The sequence below is a fragment of the Halichoeres trimaculatus genome, unplaced genomic scaffold (genome assembly GCF_033239565.1).
Source record: "Halichoeres trimaculatus isolate MK-OKI-2021-1 unplaced genomic scaffold, fHalTri1.1 fHalTri1_scaffold_5, whole genome shotgun sequence".
Taxonomy (NCBI): Eukaryota; Metazoa; Chordata; class Actinopteri; order Labriformes; family Labridae; genus Halichoeres; species Halichoeres trimaculatus.
The window spans coordinates 18,226,295-18,239,893 of NW_027437183.1; the positions used below are offsets into that span (position 1 = coordinate 18,226,295).

A 13,599-nucleotide genomic window follows, 5' to 3' on the forward strand; every position below is an offset into this window, starting at 1 on the left:
TTGGCGTGCAATTCTCTTGCTTGTGCTCCTTACCTTGACGGCTGTATCTATCTTCACAGGGGGACGGGATACATCAGATCAGAGAGGCGCTGAAGATCTTAGCCGAGAGGGTTTTAATCCTTGAGACTATGATCGGTATTCATGGTGAGTAGGAGGCCTGAGACAGGGTCAGCTTTAGGCAGGGGTCAAAAGTCGGGGTAGGTGGTCTTAAACTCCCACCTTACAGTCGTGAGCAGCCCCAGGACTTGGGCTGGTGTTTCCACCGCCTCACATAGTCCCCTCCTCCCTGTCACTGCTCTCTGATAGGACATTAGCTTGCAGATGTTCCACGACTTGCAGGCAGACCTTGAGCTTCTGGCTCGCAGGGTGACGCTGCTGGAGGCGATCATCTGGCCAGGTAACACTGAGACTTCCTCACCCACAGCTCTGAAGGCCCTCACTCACCTGTTTTACAAGATCTAAAGATGGTATTAAAGTTGGGGAAGTGTACACACTATGATACCCACTTGTTGATGAACTGCTGAATTTTGGAAAACTAGATGTAGTTATGAATTTGTTTGGGGATGGTACACACTCAAAATTTCTGTGATAGACATGTTTCTTAAAGATCTCTCTATTTTAGTCAAATTTTCAACATTGTCAAACTTTAGATGTCTGTTTTTTATTCTGCTTTCTCACTCTTTTACAAAGAAACTATGTAATTACACGACCACTTACAATCCCAAAATAATGAAAACAATGTACTCTCTTATCATAATTGTCTGTCACCTTATATTGAACCCTACAGCCACACCGAAGCAGAATGGTTAGATTCTATGGCTTCAGCTTGAGTTGACTTAAATGGATACTTCTTTTTTGAGTGGGGTTGTATAATGTACTTGTCAGTAATGTATTACCTGCAGCAGAAACTGGTCATTTTGGCCCATTTGTTGAGAAACTGTAGTTTTTGGCACCTCTGTAGTGGCTTCATTTCTCACAACCAGAGGTTTCCATTCAGGATTAACACAGACATGTTCCTCTGCCTGCATATAAAAGCTGTGCAAAGCCCAAGCTGACTGCATTACCTCTGTACTATTGAGAATAACCCCCTGCAAACCATAAAATATCGGAACTAGCCACTTAACTCATTATATAACTAAAATTTAGGACTGTTTTTTTTAAGTTTTATTAAGTTTTTAGGCATGATTTCATTGATAAAAAATGTAATATTTAGAAGCATGGTAAACAGGTTGGAAGTTTCATGTGCTAAATATCTAAATCCAGCTAGAAGAGCTGCAAGAAAAATAAATACCTATGTGATAAGTCGTAAAACAGAAAAAAGATCAAGCATGATTTTGTCCAACACTTTATTTTCAAATTCTTGTAAAAGAAGAATGCACAAAAAATTGAATATTTGAGCTTTTAAATTGCCTTTATTTGGGTTTTGAATTTACAGGAACTTCCATTTAAAGATATTTTCTTTTTAAAAATGTAATGGACAAGACAATGTAAATTTCCTGTGAAAATGAGACTATTTTGTTTAATTTACTGGAATGAACTAATGCAGCCTTCTAGCTATACATACCTTCTTCTGTATGACAGAGTCAAGAAAAGAAAGGTTCGTTGAATTGCTCTGGCATTCTTTCTCATTAGTGATTTGTCAGGTTTAACACAGGACAACAGGCTGTCTATCATGAGGCCTCTGAGTCAGCAGCAAAATCAGGGTAGACTTGGATTAGGAACAGAGAAATCACATGTTCTCACAGGGTGACGGACAGGAGGCCCCGTTCCAACTGCTGTCTCTCTTCAACAGAGCCTGATCTAGGGTCTGGGGATGGACCATTTGGCACAGCCTCCCCTAGTTTCTACAGAGATAAGCGAGCAGGTGCGCTTCCATATCGACTTGCTTCTCCTCTGTCTGACACCAAGGTTCGAGGGAAGTAGCTCCCCCCCTCCCCATTCTCCCGCTCACCCTGAGGATCACAGGCTGGGTTGACTCCCCCCTCCTAAAGGTCTCAACGGCACTCAACAAATTAAGACCTTATCTGACACCCTTTCTGGGCTTAACTGTCAGACTTAGGATGGGGGACACCTCAGGGAAACTCCACTGATACTCCACAATCCACCTCCTCTGGACCCTGACAACTAGTCTGACCCCACCCCTCACCATTACTGAACACTTTAACATAACACCCAGCAGCTCTGTCTGAGTCTCAGTTATGTGGCCACAAAGCTGTTCCCTCAGATAAGAGATGTTCATGTGCGAGGGAAAAGGAAAATCTGAATCATCTGTGGTGCTCCTCGAGCTACAAACAGCTCTGGACAATAAGGGTTATTTAGTGTAATCAAGTGAAGGAGGAATACGATGTGAGTAGACGGACTGGATTTGAGTTTGTATTGCTTTCACAATGTATGTAACTGCAATCTGAAGAGATTCCACTATTTAAATATATTGCGCATGTACAGTTTGCAGGATACAAGTACACAAACAAACCTCTTCATGTAGTATTCATTTTGTTACACTTTTATCATATTGTTTAACTCAATGTTATGTAGTGCACTATGAAGATGAAGTCATCTCCACTTTTACTGAGATATGTGTTGCTAACAGTGTTTGTAGTTTTCTGATGTGTTTCCCCTTCAAATACACACTGATAGTGATTTACTATTACGCAAGTATATTCACATTTAATCTGTGCAACTAAAAAGCACAAACATTTGAGTTCAGTGAAATATTAACTTAATGACTCATGTATGAACTAAATATGGACAAAACACAGAAAATACAACTCGCAAACTGGCTGTCCATTCTGAAATTGTCAAAACACCCGCACACACACACACACACACACTCAGAGGAAAAAGCTGATAATGGAACTTGAACATATTTACCGCTGCTGTGCTGGTAATCTGCTTAAACTGTCCTGATGAAAAGACTTGATGTGTGTTTTTTCATCTTATATCAAACTTATTGTGAAACTATTTAAAAAATTATCAATGTTAGTTTATTTTGTAAGCTGTTGTGTAACCATTCATATTTCAAGCTTTTTTTGTGAAAATGTGTAATTGTGGTAAGATAATTCTGTCTCGATAATTAATGTAATAAAATTATGTTCACTGTTTTTTTTAATATGTTCATCGCATCATTTGTCCATTGAACACAGTACAGCAGAAATAAGTGGAAAAAAGTTTATAACAAATGATACAGAAATGGCTAATTTCATGATTGAGAAAAAAAAAAGAGAAAGTCAACTTTCCTCCAAGTTACCCACCGAAATATTGATCATTTAAATATGTGTAAAAGTAGCCCACAGGGAAAGTCTAGTTCTGACGCTCAGCAAAACCCAAGCATTATCTTCAGTGTACTGCATAAAAGAAAAAATGTCTTTCAATCCATGAGTGTGATGTCAACTATGTACTCCGAGGCGACACTGGGCTCTTTCCTTTTGATATCACCACAGCCTGCTCTCCAACGCTGTCGTCAATGAGTAGAGAAATAGCACCATCTAGCTGTTTAGAAGCTGCTAATGCCACCACAGCTTTCTCAGTAGGGAAGCCCATCTTCTCCAGCTGCTGCAGTCTGAAGGGTGAAACAGTGAACTTTTAGCTCAACAGAAATAACCTTAAATCTCTTAGACACATTTCCAGACACTGGAAATTGGGAAATAATAGGAAGAATTTCAACAAAAAAGGACTAAATGATAACTAACCGCAGAGAGGAAACGGATGATTTAGGAACCTCCACTTTTGCATCAGGGTTGTCAGGTGCGTCCTGTAATGAGGCCAATATCCCAGCCCTCAGCATCTGCTCCTCTAACACTTCAGCCTCAGACTGTGCAGTTGACTCAGTCACTAGCCACGCTGGTATTGGATACTCTTTTGGAGGGTGGTCAAAAAAAGGATCCCTCATGGGAGGAGCACTGGCACTGACTCCATGCATCATCTGAGAATGAGATCTGGATGTGTGACAACAGAGGATGTTAAAATGGTGAAACCACCACTGTCATGCATAATGTTGGTCAGAAATTATTTAGATGAACTGCACCTCTGTGAGATAGAATGGGTGGGTAATCTTAGCCTGGAGGATGTTGAAACATATGCCCAGTCGGGGATGAAGTCCAAGACCCTTGACCTCTCCAACTCCTGTAATGCCACAATTAATGGCTGATGATCTGTAAGACTGAGTAAGTAATCTACTAACTACGAAGGAATTCTTCAATCTTGTCTCAAAACCCCAAACCACAAATACACAAAAGGTTGTTTTTATCCGTCCAAAGAAAAAACTTACACCAAAGTAAAATAAATGACAGTACTACCAAGCAGAATGTCCATACTGGGTTTTAGGGTTTGGTACAGAACTGTGTCAAAACCATATGTACTTACTAACTTTCTTAAACATAACCAGGCTTCAAAAAGAATATATATATATATATACACGTTAGAAAATGTTATCTTTGGTAACTTATTAATCTGTTTACAAGAAAGGATACAGTTGTGTCCAATGCAAATAGTGCAAAAGTGAAGCAGGGCAGGTGTCCCGGGCAGCAGCAGCAGACCAGTCAGCAGATAGAGCCATGGGAGAAACCAGACAGGTATAAACCTCAGCAACTTTCTCTGCTTCACCTGACGACAGTGTGCTGTAAACAGAGCCAGCTGGATGGCAGAGTAACCGTAGATACGACTCGCCTCACCCCCACCGATGAAGAGGACCAGGGAGTAAAGAAAAGGTAATGTGACCAAAGTCAGTATGGAGAGGGAGAGGAAGGCAATAGTGCCCCAGCGGCGCTCCTGACAGGGCCCAACTAACAGGAGGAAAACAACACTGACCATAAGGGAGGGCAGCTCGTCGTGACTGTAAGCATAGAGGAGCACATCTGAGGAAAAGAGAACAACTTGAGTTACAACAATGTGTCATATTGCTGTGATATTATTCTCACCAAAATATCAATGCACACATGCCGCGTATCATTACAAAAAAAAAACAGTTACCTCTGACTCTTGGGAAGTCTCCGCCTGGACCTACACTAAGACTTGCTTGGATGCCACCCGCATACATCAGTAGCATGAATGTGATCAAAAAATATGTTCCCAGACAGAATCCTGGACGATCTGATCCAAACCAAGACCATGCTGACATGAAACGGTCGATCATTGTTTATTATTAGCTTAAGTTTATCCACCAATTTGTCTTTTATGTCATAATTTCGATAAACATGTATAGCTGTGCCCCAAGTATTGCATAATTAGTATTGTAATCCTCTCTTGAACCGACAACGAGTATGTTGCTGAACAGTTCTTCTGATACTGATTCCACCTTTTATTAGCCGTAAATATTATGAATGCTGAGCTATGATCGGCTAACATCACTGAAACACAACCACCACGTCTCATCTACTTGTTCTTCTGTCAGATTTGGCCGTTGCTACTAGTTTAGGGCCCATTACCGCCAACTACTGGATTGGAGTTTGGAACATGAGATTTGGTCACTTTGATCGCAAAAAAATCTTATTAAAACTGGAAGTTTACCTAAAAAGTACGAGATATTAGAAATGATTTAGTTTGCTAAAACTAACATAAATACTAATTATGTTAAAGGAAAATCACATATGTACATTAAAAAACAATTCAAAGTGCGTTTATAATTTTGAATGAGGATATTTCGAAGGTTTTAATTTTATATTTTTTTATTTATTTTTTCTTCTGGTTTAATCTTTTTTATCTCTCAGTCTTTTAGGATATTCTTGGTCTCAGCACGTTTCAGTTAGTCTGGGCACTAAATACTTATGAACTAACCATTTCTCTATTCCCCTTTAATCAGAGTAACTTGGCATCTCTTTTAGCAACGGTTCACAGAGTGCTGACAAAAATCAACTCTAACGTACATATTGTTAATACTTTTATTGATTTATGAACAAACTTAAAGCCAATTCGTCAAGCCAGTTTCGACCTATGGTGTGGTTTCGACCTTACTACTCTCAAAGTAAGACTTAATTCTCGCGATATTTCACCAGCCTTGTGGGAAGAAGTGCATATCCTTTTCTGCCAGTTCCGTCCAGTCGTCTTTCACGGCCTTACTAAAATGGCGTCGGCTCCGGGTGAGTTAAAAGTGTGATATTTTAAACCATCTCTGACTTCTCTCCTCCATTCAATTTCACAAATCTTGTTGAAAAAAATGCAAGGAATTTATAATCTGAAAACCATTGTTGCACTTGAAATAGTTATAACGTCGGCATACAGTTAGCTGGTGTCGCGCTCGAGGCCTAGCCATTGAGCCTTTGCGGCTGTATCGACTGGGTGAATTATTTCATTCAACAAAGTTTGGTTTAGAAATAACCTATAGCTCTCAACTTTACTACGGCTGCTCCTAAGTCTGTTTTTGAAACCATTAATTCGGAAGATTATTTAGCTAGACCTCCACATGACTCGTTACGGCATATAGCGTTGTCTAAGTGGAGTTGAATGGCGACCAACCCGCAGGGCCCTGTAGCATGTAGCGTGCTGCTAGCATTAGCAACGTTGCTCGCGCGCAAATGGTGTTTTATTAGTTTCCTTATTGTTTGCCAACAACTTATCGATTGTGATGCATCTTTTACAGATTACAGCTCCTACAATCAGACCACTGCACAGCAGGGGTGAGAGTTTTAAATTAACTGCCTAACTAAATTATCAATAAGTAAATCTGTGTGGGCTTTCTAAGTTCAAATTTCCAAACACGCTTAACCTGATTTCAGGCAATACATGAAGTGACTTTGCTTCAGCCTTCCCCTTACGACTCCTGACTGTAATATGTTATTTTACAGGTATACCTCCTACGCAGCCCAGCCCTCTCAAAATTATGGGCAGTCTGCACAGGTGAGACACTACACGATGCGTCTTTTACTTATGTTAAATGCTGTGATGTTTGTAAATGATTCATACAGATTAACATTGATTTTTTTAAAGCATTGAAATGTAAGCAAAGATTTTTTTTGCCAATCCTTGGTTGGGATTAACCCAAACAGCAATTGCTTGAAAATTTAACTAAAAACACTGCCATACAAGAATGCATTTCCTATATTATCAGGCATGTTAAGTATTAAAGATTACGATGCGTTTTTTTCCAGCAGGGGTATGGCCAGCAGAGTTATGGATCATATGCCCAACCTGCTGCTGGTGATGGAAATTACTCCCAGGCAACACCTGCAGCTGGAGGATATCCCCAGCAGCAACAACAGTATGGCTCTTCTTATGCCCAGCCTGCATCAGGTTTGTGTCAACAAAGAAACTGGAGTAATTTTGATGTGGATGTGATCAACACTTATTGAAAGGTTACCAATATAGCTCTTTTATTTGTTTATGTTTTTCAATAGCTGGCTATCCTGCTACCCAGTCTACTACTCACAGCTACTCCCAGTCAGCCCAGGGTTATGGAGCCAGTGGGTATGAGAGTACTCCTGCTGCTGCTGCTCCTGCAGCTTCTCAGTCTTATGGCTCTCAACCAGGCTATACTGCCCAGTCTGCCTACCCTGGTTATGGTCAGCAGGCTGCTCCTACTGCACCACAGAGGTAGGTGATCTTGGGGTCAGTAAAGAAAGGAAAAAAACACAACACTCTTACCTGGGTCTATTTATGTTAATATACTGTTCTTTCTCTTTTAGTTACAATGCCAACAGTCAGCCAGCCAGTTACAACCAAAATAACTATTCCCAGCCTGCTGCGTATGGTCAGCAACAGCCTGGGTATCAGGCCCAGCAGACCAGCTATGGCCAGCAGCAGGGGTACCAGCAACAGAGCCAGCAGCAGCAGCAGGCTCCTCCCGCTTACCCACCTCAGGCTTCCGGTTCCTATGGGCAGCCTCCATCCAACCAGTACAGTCAGCAAGGAGGACCACCTAGTTACAACCAGAACAACCATTACAGTAAGCTTTGCTTTGCCTTTTTTTTTCTTTTGCCTTTAAAAGTTGTGTGTTTTTCTAACACGTTTGCTTCTGTTTTTTTTTTTTTCTATAGACAACTACAGACAGGATGGCCAGGGTGGAGGTTCTGGTTACTCTGGCTCAGAGTCTTCAAGGTACCCCGGGTCAGGAGACAGAGGAGGAAGAGATGGCTTTGATCGTGGTGGAATGATGCATCGTGGGCGTGGAGGCATGGGCCGTGGAATGGGGTATGTGTCTTTCCTTAGCACTTAATCTCATTTTCGTTTTACAGGTGCTGAGGCCAAAGGGGTAGGGTTGAAAGATGTCATCATCAGAAGCAATTGGAAGTATTGTTGATTACATAACATTACATTAAAAAATTGTTGATATGGCAGTGAATTCAGATCATTTACAGCTTTAAAATTCTTGAGACCCATTGTTTAATGTCAGTTGATGACAAATTTGTAGCAGACATGTAGTTTCAGCCCTGCCTCTCATTTGGCCAAAGGTAAGAAAGGGGGTCTGTTATTTTTCAAGTTGGGTGTTGAGGGGCCTGTGCATAAACATTCTGATTGAACAGTTTTCAACTTAAATTAAACACAACAAATCAAAAGGTTAAGGCTAATCCATTTTGCAAACTCCATAATGTGAAATGTAGCAGAATCACAATGTAGGGTGTTCAAAAACGTTAAGGTGTCCTAAAGGACGGTTGAAAAAATTTCAACATTACAGAGCATTTTGCTAAGAAAAAATGCAATTTGAGGTGAATTCTTGGAATTTTAATCTTATATTTTTTGAAGTGTGGAGGCCTGGAGAAAAATGTGTCCCATTTAAACCTCTAACTCTTATATTATAGGCAGCCTGTAAATAGAAATTTTTGCCCTCCAAAAGCACATTTACACTCAATCCAGAGGAACATTATGTTTGAGATTTTTCCTCACTAATGAGGTTCTTCCTTTTCATTTTCAAGAACATTTTCTGGCGTTTTCAGTCTGTGACTGTGTAGTTGGGAGGCTATTTCTGGCAATGAGTATTTGGAACAAAATCAGAGGGAAGAAATGGTGCGATGAAATAGCAGGGTTAAATATGCCAACAACAGCCATTGCATTCAATACAGAGACATGAACAAACTCATCTTTCAAATTTTCCTGACAATTTTTGGGTCAAAGTCTCATATTTTTCTTTAGACGATTGAAAAACATGACTTGAGGGGCTGAATCTCCTTAAGGGTTTTTTCCATTGGTTATGGTCTCTTAACGCCCCCATGAAATGTAAGTCCTGAGTTCAAACTACAACAGAATGCACTGAGGGAACATTTGGTTCATGGTTTGCTCATGCCCAGTGTTTTTTTTAAATTTCCCAGCCATTTTCTGGCAGCATTCTCTGGTGTCAGATCTTGACCAGTAAGGAAGAGAAGGCATGTTTAATGAGATTATAAAAGAATACAGGGTATACACAGACACAGTTCAACAGACCTTTCTGTCTCTGAATCAGTATATTATAAATGCCTGGGTTCACTGTGGTTCAGATACTTACCTCTGTAGTGGCTTAGAATAATCCATTCTCGGTGAAGTATTTATCTGTCATTTATGGGTTTTATATTCTTTTCGATGGTGAAAGTGGAAATTATATTTGTCTTTTTTTACTTTTACTTTCACTAAAGTGCCCTGAGCTTGAGCACTTATCAGGGCAATTACTGTAGAACAGTTGTTCACTCATACATGTCTTTTTATCTTTTTCTGGCTCTTGTAAATGTTTGACTCAGCCAAAAATCAGATTGTATTGTAACAAGCTCCCCTGATCAAAACTCAAAAGAGAGGTTTGCCAAAAAAAGGGTTGTATTGGTTGAGACATCAGAGAAATCTATAATTTTTCTCACATTAGCGATCGCCATATTTGGTTTCTCAACAATTAAGTCACTGTGTAGAATCCGCAACAAAAGATCATCAAGACCAGTTTCGGTTGAGGAAAGGGTGGCTTTTGTTTTTTACAAAATTTGAACAACCAGTTCTGGGTCAGAAATGGAGATCTGTTTTTTTGTTTGGCGCATACAGTAAAATCTTTTGTGACAAATGGAAAAAGACCTTTGAATAATAGAGCTCTGCAAGGTGTGTCTTTTTGGGGGGATTGGGGTACAAGAAATACCCACAGTAGACCTCATTCTTGAGACATTGGTTTTAAAAACAGGACTCCAATCTGCTTATCAAAGTAGGGTTGAATAGTAAAACAAAAGAAGCAAATTTCAAAAGTAGGCAGAAATCAAAGTTTAGACCTGGCATCAAGAACTTCTCTAACCTAGTGCTTCTTTGATCTAGCCCTGTAGCCTGGCACAGGTATTTGTGTGTTCTGGGGGAGGTTGGGGGTCACAATGCAATTTTTAAATGTTTAACTGTTTTTGTGGTTTGAAATATAAATGTTTGGTTATTCCTTGAGCACTTTTTTAACATGCTTTGTCACATTTATACCGTACAGGTAACAGTGAGAGCCATTTAAAACCATCTTTTGTCTTTAAAGTGTCTGTACTGAGTACAGAGCCGCCAGCTTAAGCAGCAGGAGGGAGCTTAAACAAAGATTCGGGGGTCTGCCTTTTTTCAAGAACTGAGGATGGTGGTTTTTAAAAGCATGATGGTTTTATTTTTCAATTGAGTGTTTTTGTTGAGTTAAAAATAACACTGGTAAATCTGTTACACTGTATTTGGTGTTGATTTCTCACAATCAGTTTATGACTGTACTTTTTATTTTTTTGTTTTATCTTTCTGTTACCTGGTGAATGTCATCACCTGTTGTAAAGTTTCAGATGTGTTGTCTTTAAACAAAAAAAATCACATTTTAGGTTTTTAGAACTTCTGTTGTTAGGGTGGTTAAATGTCTTAAACCAAATATTCCATGCCATCAATGCATCTGAAATCTTTCTACTTGTGTTATTATGTCGGGTTTTGTCACATTTTGAAGGCAGTGGAAATATGTTAGTTATTGATGTTTTTGCACAAATGTCTCCTACTGCAAACTGTAACTCAAGTTGTACCAAGCTAACTAAGGACTTTCACATAGCTAATGCTCTAATCCCTCAAATACAATTGTGTATTTATAGTTTGAGGGAGTTTTTTTAGTTGCTGTTGGGTTAGTTAGTATGTTTTTATTAATCTCTCAATCAAGCCACTTTGCTCGAGCCATGGAAGTGGCTGTAAAAGGAAATCGCCTTCATATCTCCATTTATTCCCCCTAGCAGCGCTGGAGACAGAGGTGGCTTCAGTAAGCCTGGTGGTAAGTTAACGAGTATTACACTGGTTAGTCCTTTCAAAACCTTGAACTTGTTGAGTCAATATCCTCCAACATTATATTGTGGTATGCAAATTTATCTAGGTGAACACATCTGAAAGTATTTGGGAATTTATTTCAATGCCTGAGACCATTTCTCTAGGGTACTTGGTATAATTCAGTCACTGCTTATGGTTTGACAAAGAGTTTTTGAGGTTAACAAATTTTCACTCCATTGTGTCCATTACTGCTTTACAAAATCTCATGAGCTGAATTTCTGGGCTTTATTAGGATTTCTTACTGGTCTAAGAGGCTTTTACACATTTTCTTGCCAAAGGGTTTGAGGTGTTCCATTTTCAATTCCAAATATCACTTGTGGGATTTTTTGGTGTACCATACGGTGCCATTTTTTTACCTCCCAATATGGCTGACCACTTTTGTAAGGAATGTCTGGATTACCTGTTGTAGTTCTCCTCTGGTGTTGTACACTGAACTTAAATTGCACAAACTGACTTTTCTCAATCTGTCTCCTCCTGCAATGATGAACTACAGGACCTATGGCCGGGGACGAGCGTGACATGGGTGAGTTATAATTGTGAATTGAATAATCTAATCAGAAAAGCCAGGATTCCACTGTATATTTAAAGTTTCCATGTATTTGCTACAGGACGCCCTGAAGAGCAGGATGACTCTGAGAACAGCACAATCTACATCACAGGCCTGACTGAGAAAGCGAACCTGGAGGAGATGGCTGAGTTCTTCAAACATGTTGGCCCAATCAGGGTAAGAATAGATCTAAATCTGAGCTTTGGTCTCAAGCAAAACCAATATAAAAAGGTAAACCAAATTCAAATCTCTTTGTGTGTCAAGATTAACCGCCGCCTTGGCCAGCCTGCCATTAACATATACACTGACAAGGATTCTGGAAAGCCTAAGGGAGATGCCACTCTGTCCTATGAGGAGCCAATCTGTGCCAAAGCAGCTGTGGAGCACTTTGATGGTATGTTTTCATTATTCTGACCATCATCTGTACAGAACTTGTGATACGTTTTGTGTGTGGGTATTTCAGTCCTTGAAAAAGTGGATGTATATAACAAATGGTTTTATCTTGTCTTAATTAAAGGCAAGGAGTTCCAGGGTAGAAGGCTTAAGGTGTCCATGGCCCGCCGCAAGCCCATGATGGGAGGAATGAGAGGCATGCCCATGAGAGATGGCATGATGGGTCGTGGAGGTAAATGTTGGCAGTGTTTGTGGAACTTTTCTGAAACATTGACATCTCATTCCTTAAATGGGAAAGAAAATGTCCTAAAGGAGGCAGATGCTCAGTAAAATTTGATTCAATCCTCAAGCTAGCTGTGTCCTTCATAAAGAATTTGTAAGATTTCAGGTGCCCAAAATACTAAGGTGCTGGTATTCTTTCTAATCAGGCATGATGGGTCGTGGAGGAGACCGTGGTGGGTTCGGTCCACGTGGTGGTCCTCGAGGGATGGGCAGAGGTGGACCTACAGGAGGGAACATGCAGCAGAGGGCTGGAGATTGGGAGTGTCCTAACCCGTATGTACTGGGTTTCACAGTCTTCAGTTGTGATGTCTCTTTACAAATGAACATTTTTTTAAATTTGTTTAATGTTCTGTCAACAGGGGTTGTGGAAACCAGAACTTTGCCTGGAGGATGGAGTGTAACCAGTGCAAGGCTCCCAAACCTGAAGGGTTAGGAGGTGGCCCTCCTTTCCCCCCAGGAGGTGACAGGGGCAGAGGAGGAATGGGAATGCGTGGTGGCAGAGGTATGGACCGCGGTGGGCCTGCAGGAGGCGGAGGCCCAGGTGGCCCTGGAGGATTCCGTGGATCCTGGGGTGGCGACCGTGGTGGATTCAGAGGACGTGGTGGAATGGATAGGGGAGGTTTCCGTGGGGCAGGGCGTGGGGGCCCACCTATGGACCGAATGGGTGGCAGAGGTGGGAGAGGAATGGGCCCACCAGGTGGCAAGATGGATATGAGGTAGGGCTATGTTTTTATCTCAACAGAGATGTTGTCTGCAATAGAGTTTTAGAGTTTTGAAGCATGGCAATGAAATCTGACGGTAAACTCTGTTTTTTTCATTATCTAAGGGACCATCGCCAGGAGCGCAGAGACCGACCTTACTGAAGAAGAGCTTCTAAACTATTCCTCTGTTGGAATTTGGTTTTAAAGACAGGATTTTTTAATTTATGATTCCATAAATTGATGCCTACTAAACTGCTTTCAAACATCTTTTGCAGTTTCATTTAACTCGTGTTTCCATTTTTTTTATTTTAGTTGACCTGTGTTTGATACATCTTGTATTGTATATGTTCCTTGATGTTTTTTTTTATGTATGCTGATTAGTTTTGCCCTTGTATTGTAATACAAAATGTTACATTTGTTAGTCCCCTCTCCCTGACAACTGTCAGTTGTTCAGTGACAAACTTGGGAAATAAAATTTTACTCATT

General features: G+C 40.5%; 3 protein-coding genes across 6 annotated transcripts in view; 2 read left to right on the forward strand and 1 right to left on the reverse strand.

The window, feature by feature from the left end:
- The window catches only part of emid1 (EMI domain containing 1), a 61,222-nt gene extending 58,154 nt beyond the window's left edge, over positions 1 to 3,068 (forward strand). For both annotated transcript variants that reach the window (XM_074670314.1, XM_074670315.1), the window contains 2 exons: positions 60 to 144; positions 1,793 to 3,068. In XM_074670314.1, coding sequence (XP_074526415.1) covers positions 60 to 144; positions 1,793 to 1,923 — 216 coding nt within the window. In that variant the 3' untranslated portion in view covers positions 1,924 to 3,068. The remainder of the gene's footprint in view (positions 1 to 59; positions 145 to 1,792) is intronic.
- A 1-nt stretch (position 3,069) lies between these two features.
- Positions 3,070 to 5,390, reverse strand: rhbdd3 (rhomboid domain containing 3). The gene is made up of 5 exons (XM_074670316.1): positions 4,969 to 5,390; positions 4,470 to 4,853; positions 4,025 to 4,151; positions 3,690 to 3,935; positions 3,070 to 3,559 (listed from the first exon to the last, which is right to left on the reverse strand). Exons 1-5 carry the CDS (start codon positions 5,129 to 5,131, stop codon positions 3,391 to 3,393), a joined length of 1,089 nt encoding a protein of 362 aa, XP_074526417.1. The 5' UTR covers positions 5,132 to 5,390; the 3' UTR covers positions 3,070 to 3,390.
- A 567-nt stretch (positions 5,391 to 5,957) lies between these two features.
- Positions 5,958 to 13,599, forward strand: ewsr1b (EWS RNA-binding protein 1b). 3 transcript variants are annotated; one of them, XM_074669951.1, is made up of 15 exons: positions 5,958 to 6,074; positions 6,575 to 6,611; positions 6,780 to 6,831; positions 7,083 to 7,224; positions 7,329 to 7,524; positions 7,617 to 7,876; positions 7,968 to 8,121; positions 11,103 to 11,137; positions 11,684 to 11,713; positions 11,799 to 11,914; positions 12,002 to 12,131; positions 12,255 to 12,362; positions 12,559 to 12,685; positions 12,772 to 13,128; positions 13,239 to 13,599. In XM_074669951.1, exons 1-15 carry the CDS (start codon positions 6,059 to 6,061, stop codon positions 13,273 to 13,275), a joined length of 1,797 nt encoding a protein of 598 aa, XP_074526052.1. In that variant the 5' UTR covers positions 5,958 to 6,058; the 3' UTR covers positions 13,276 to 13,599. The 3 variants fall into 3 exon arrangements, with proteins under 3 accessions (XP_074526052.1, XP_074526053.1, XP_074526054.1); XM_074669952.1 differs by having other exon boundaries at positions 7,086 to 7,224; positions 11,100 to 11,137; XM_074669953.1 differs by having other exon boundaries at positions 6,017 to 6,074; positions 11,100 to 11,137.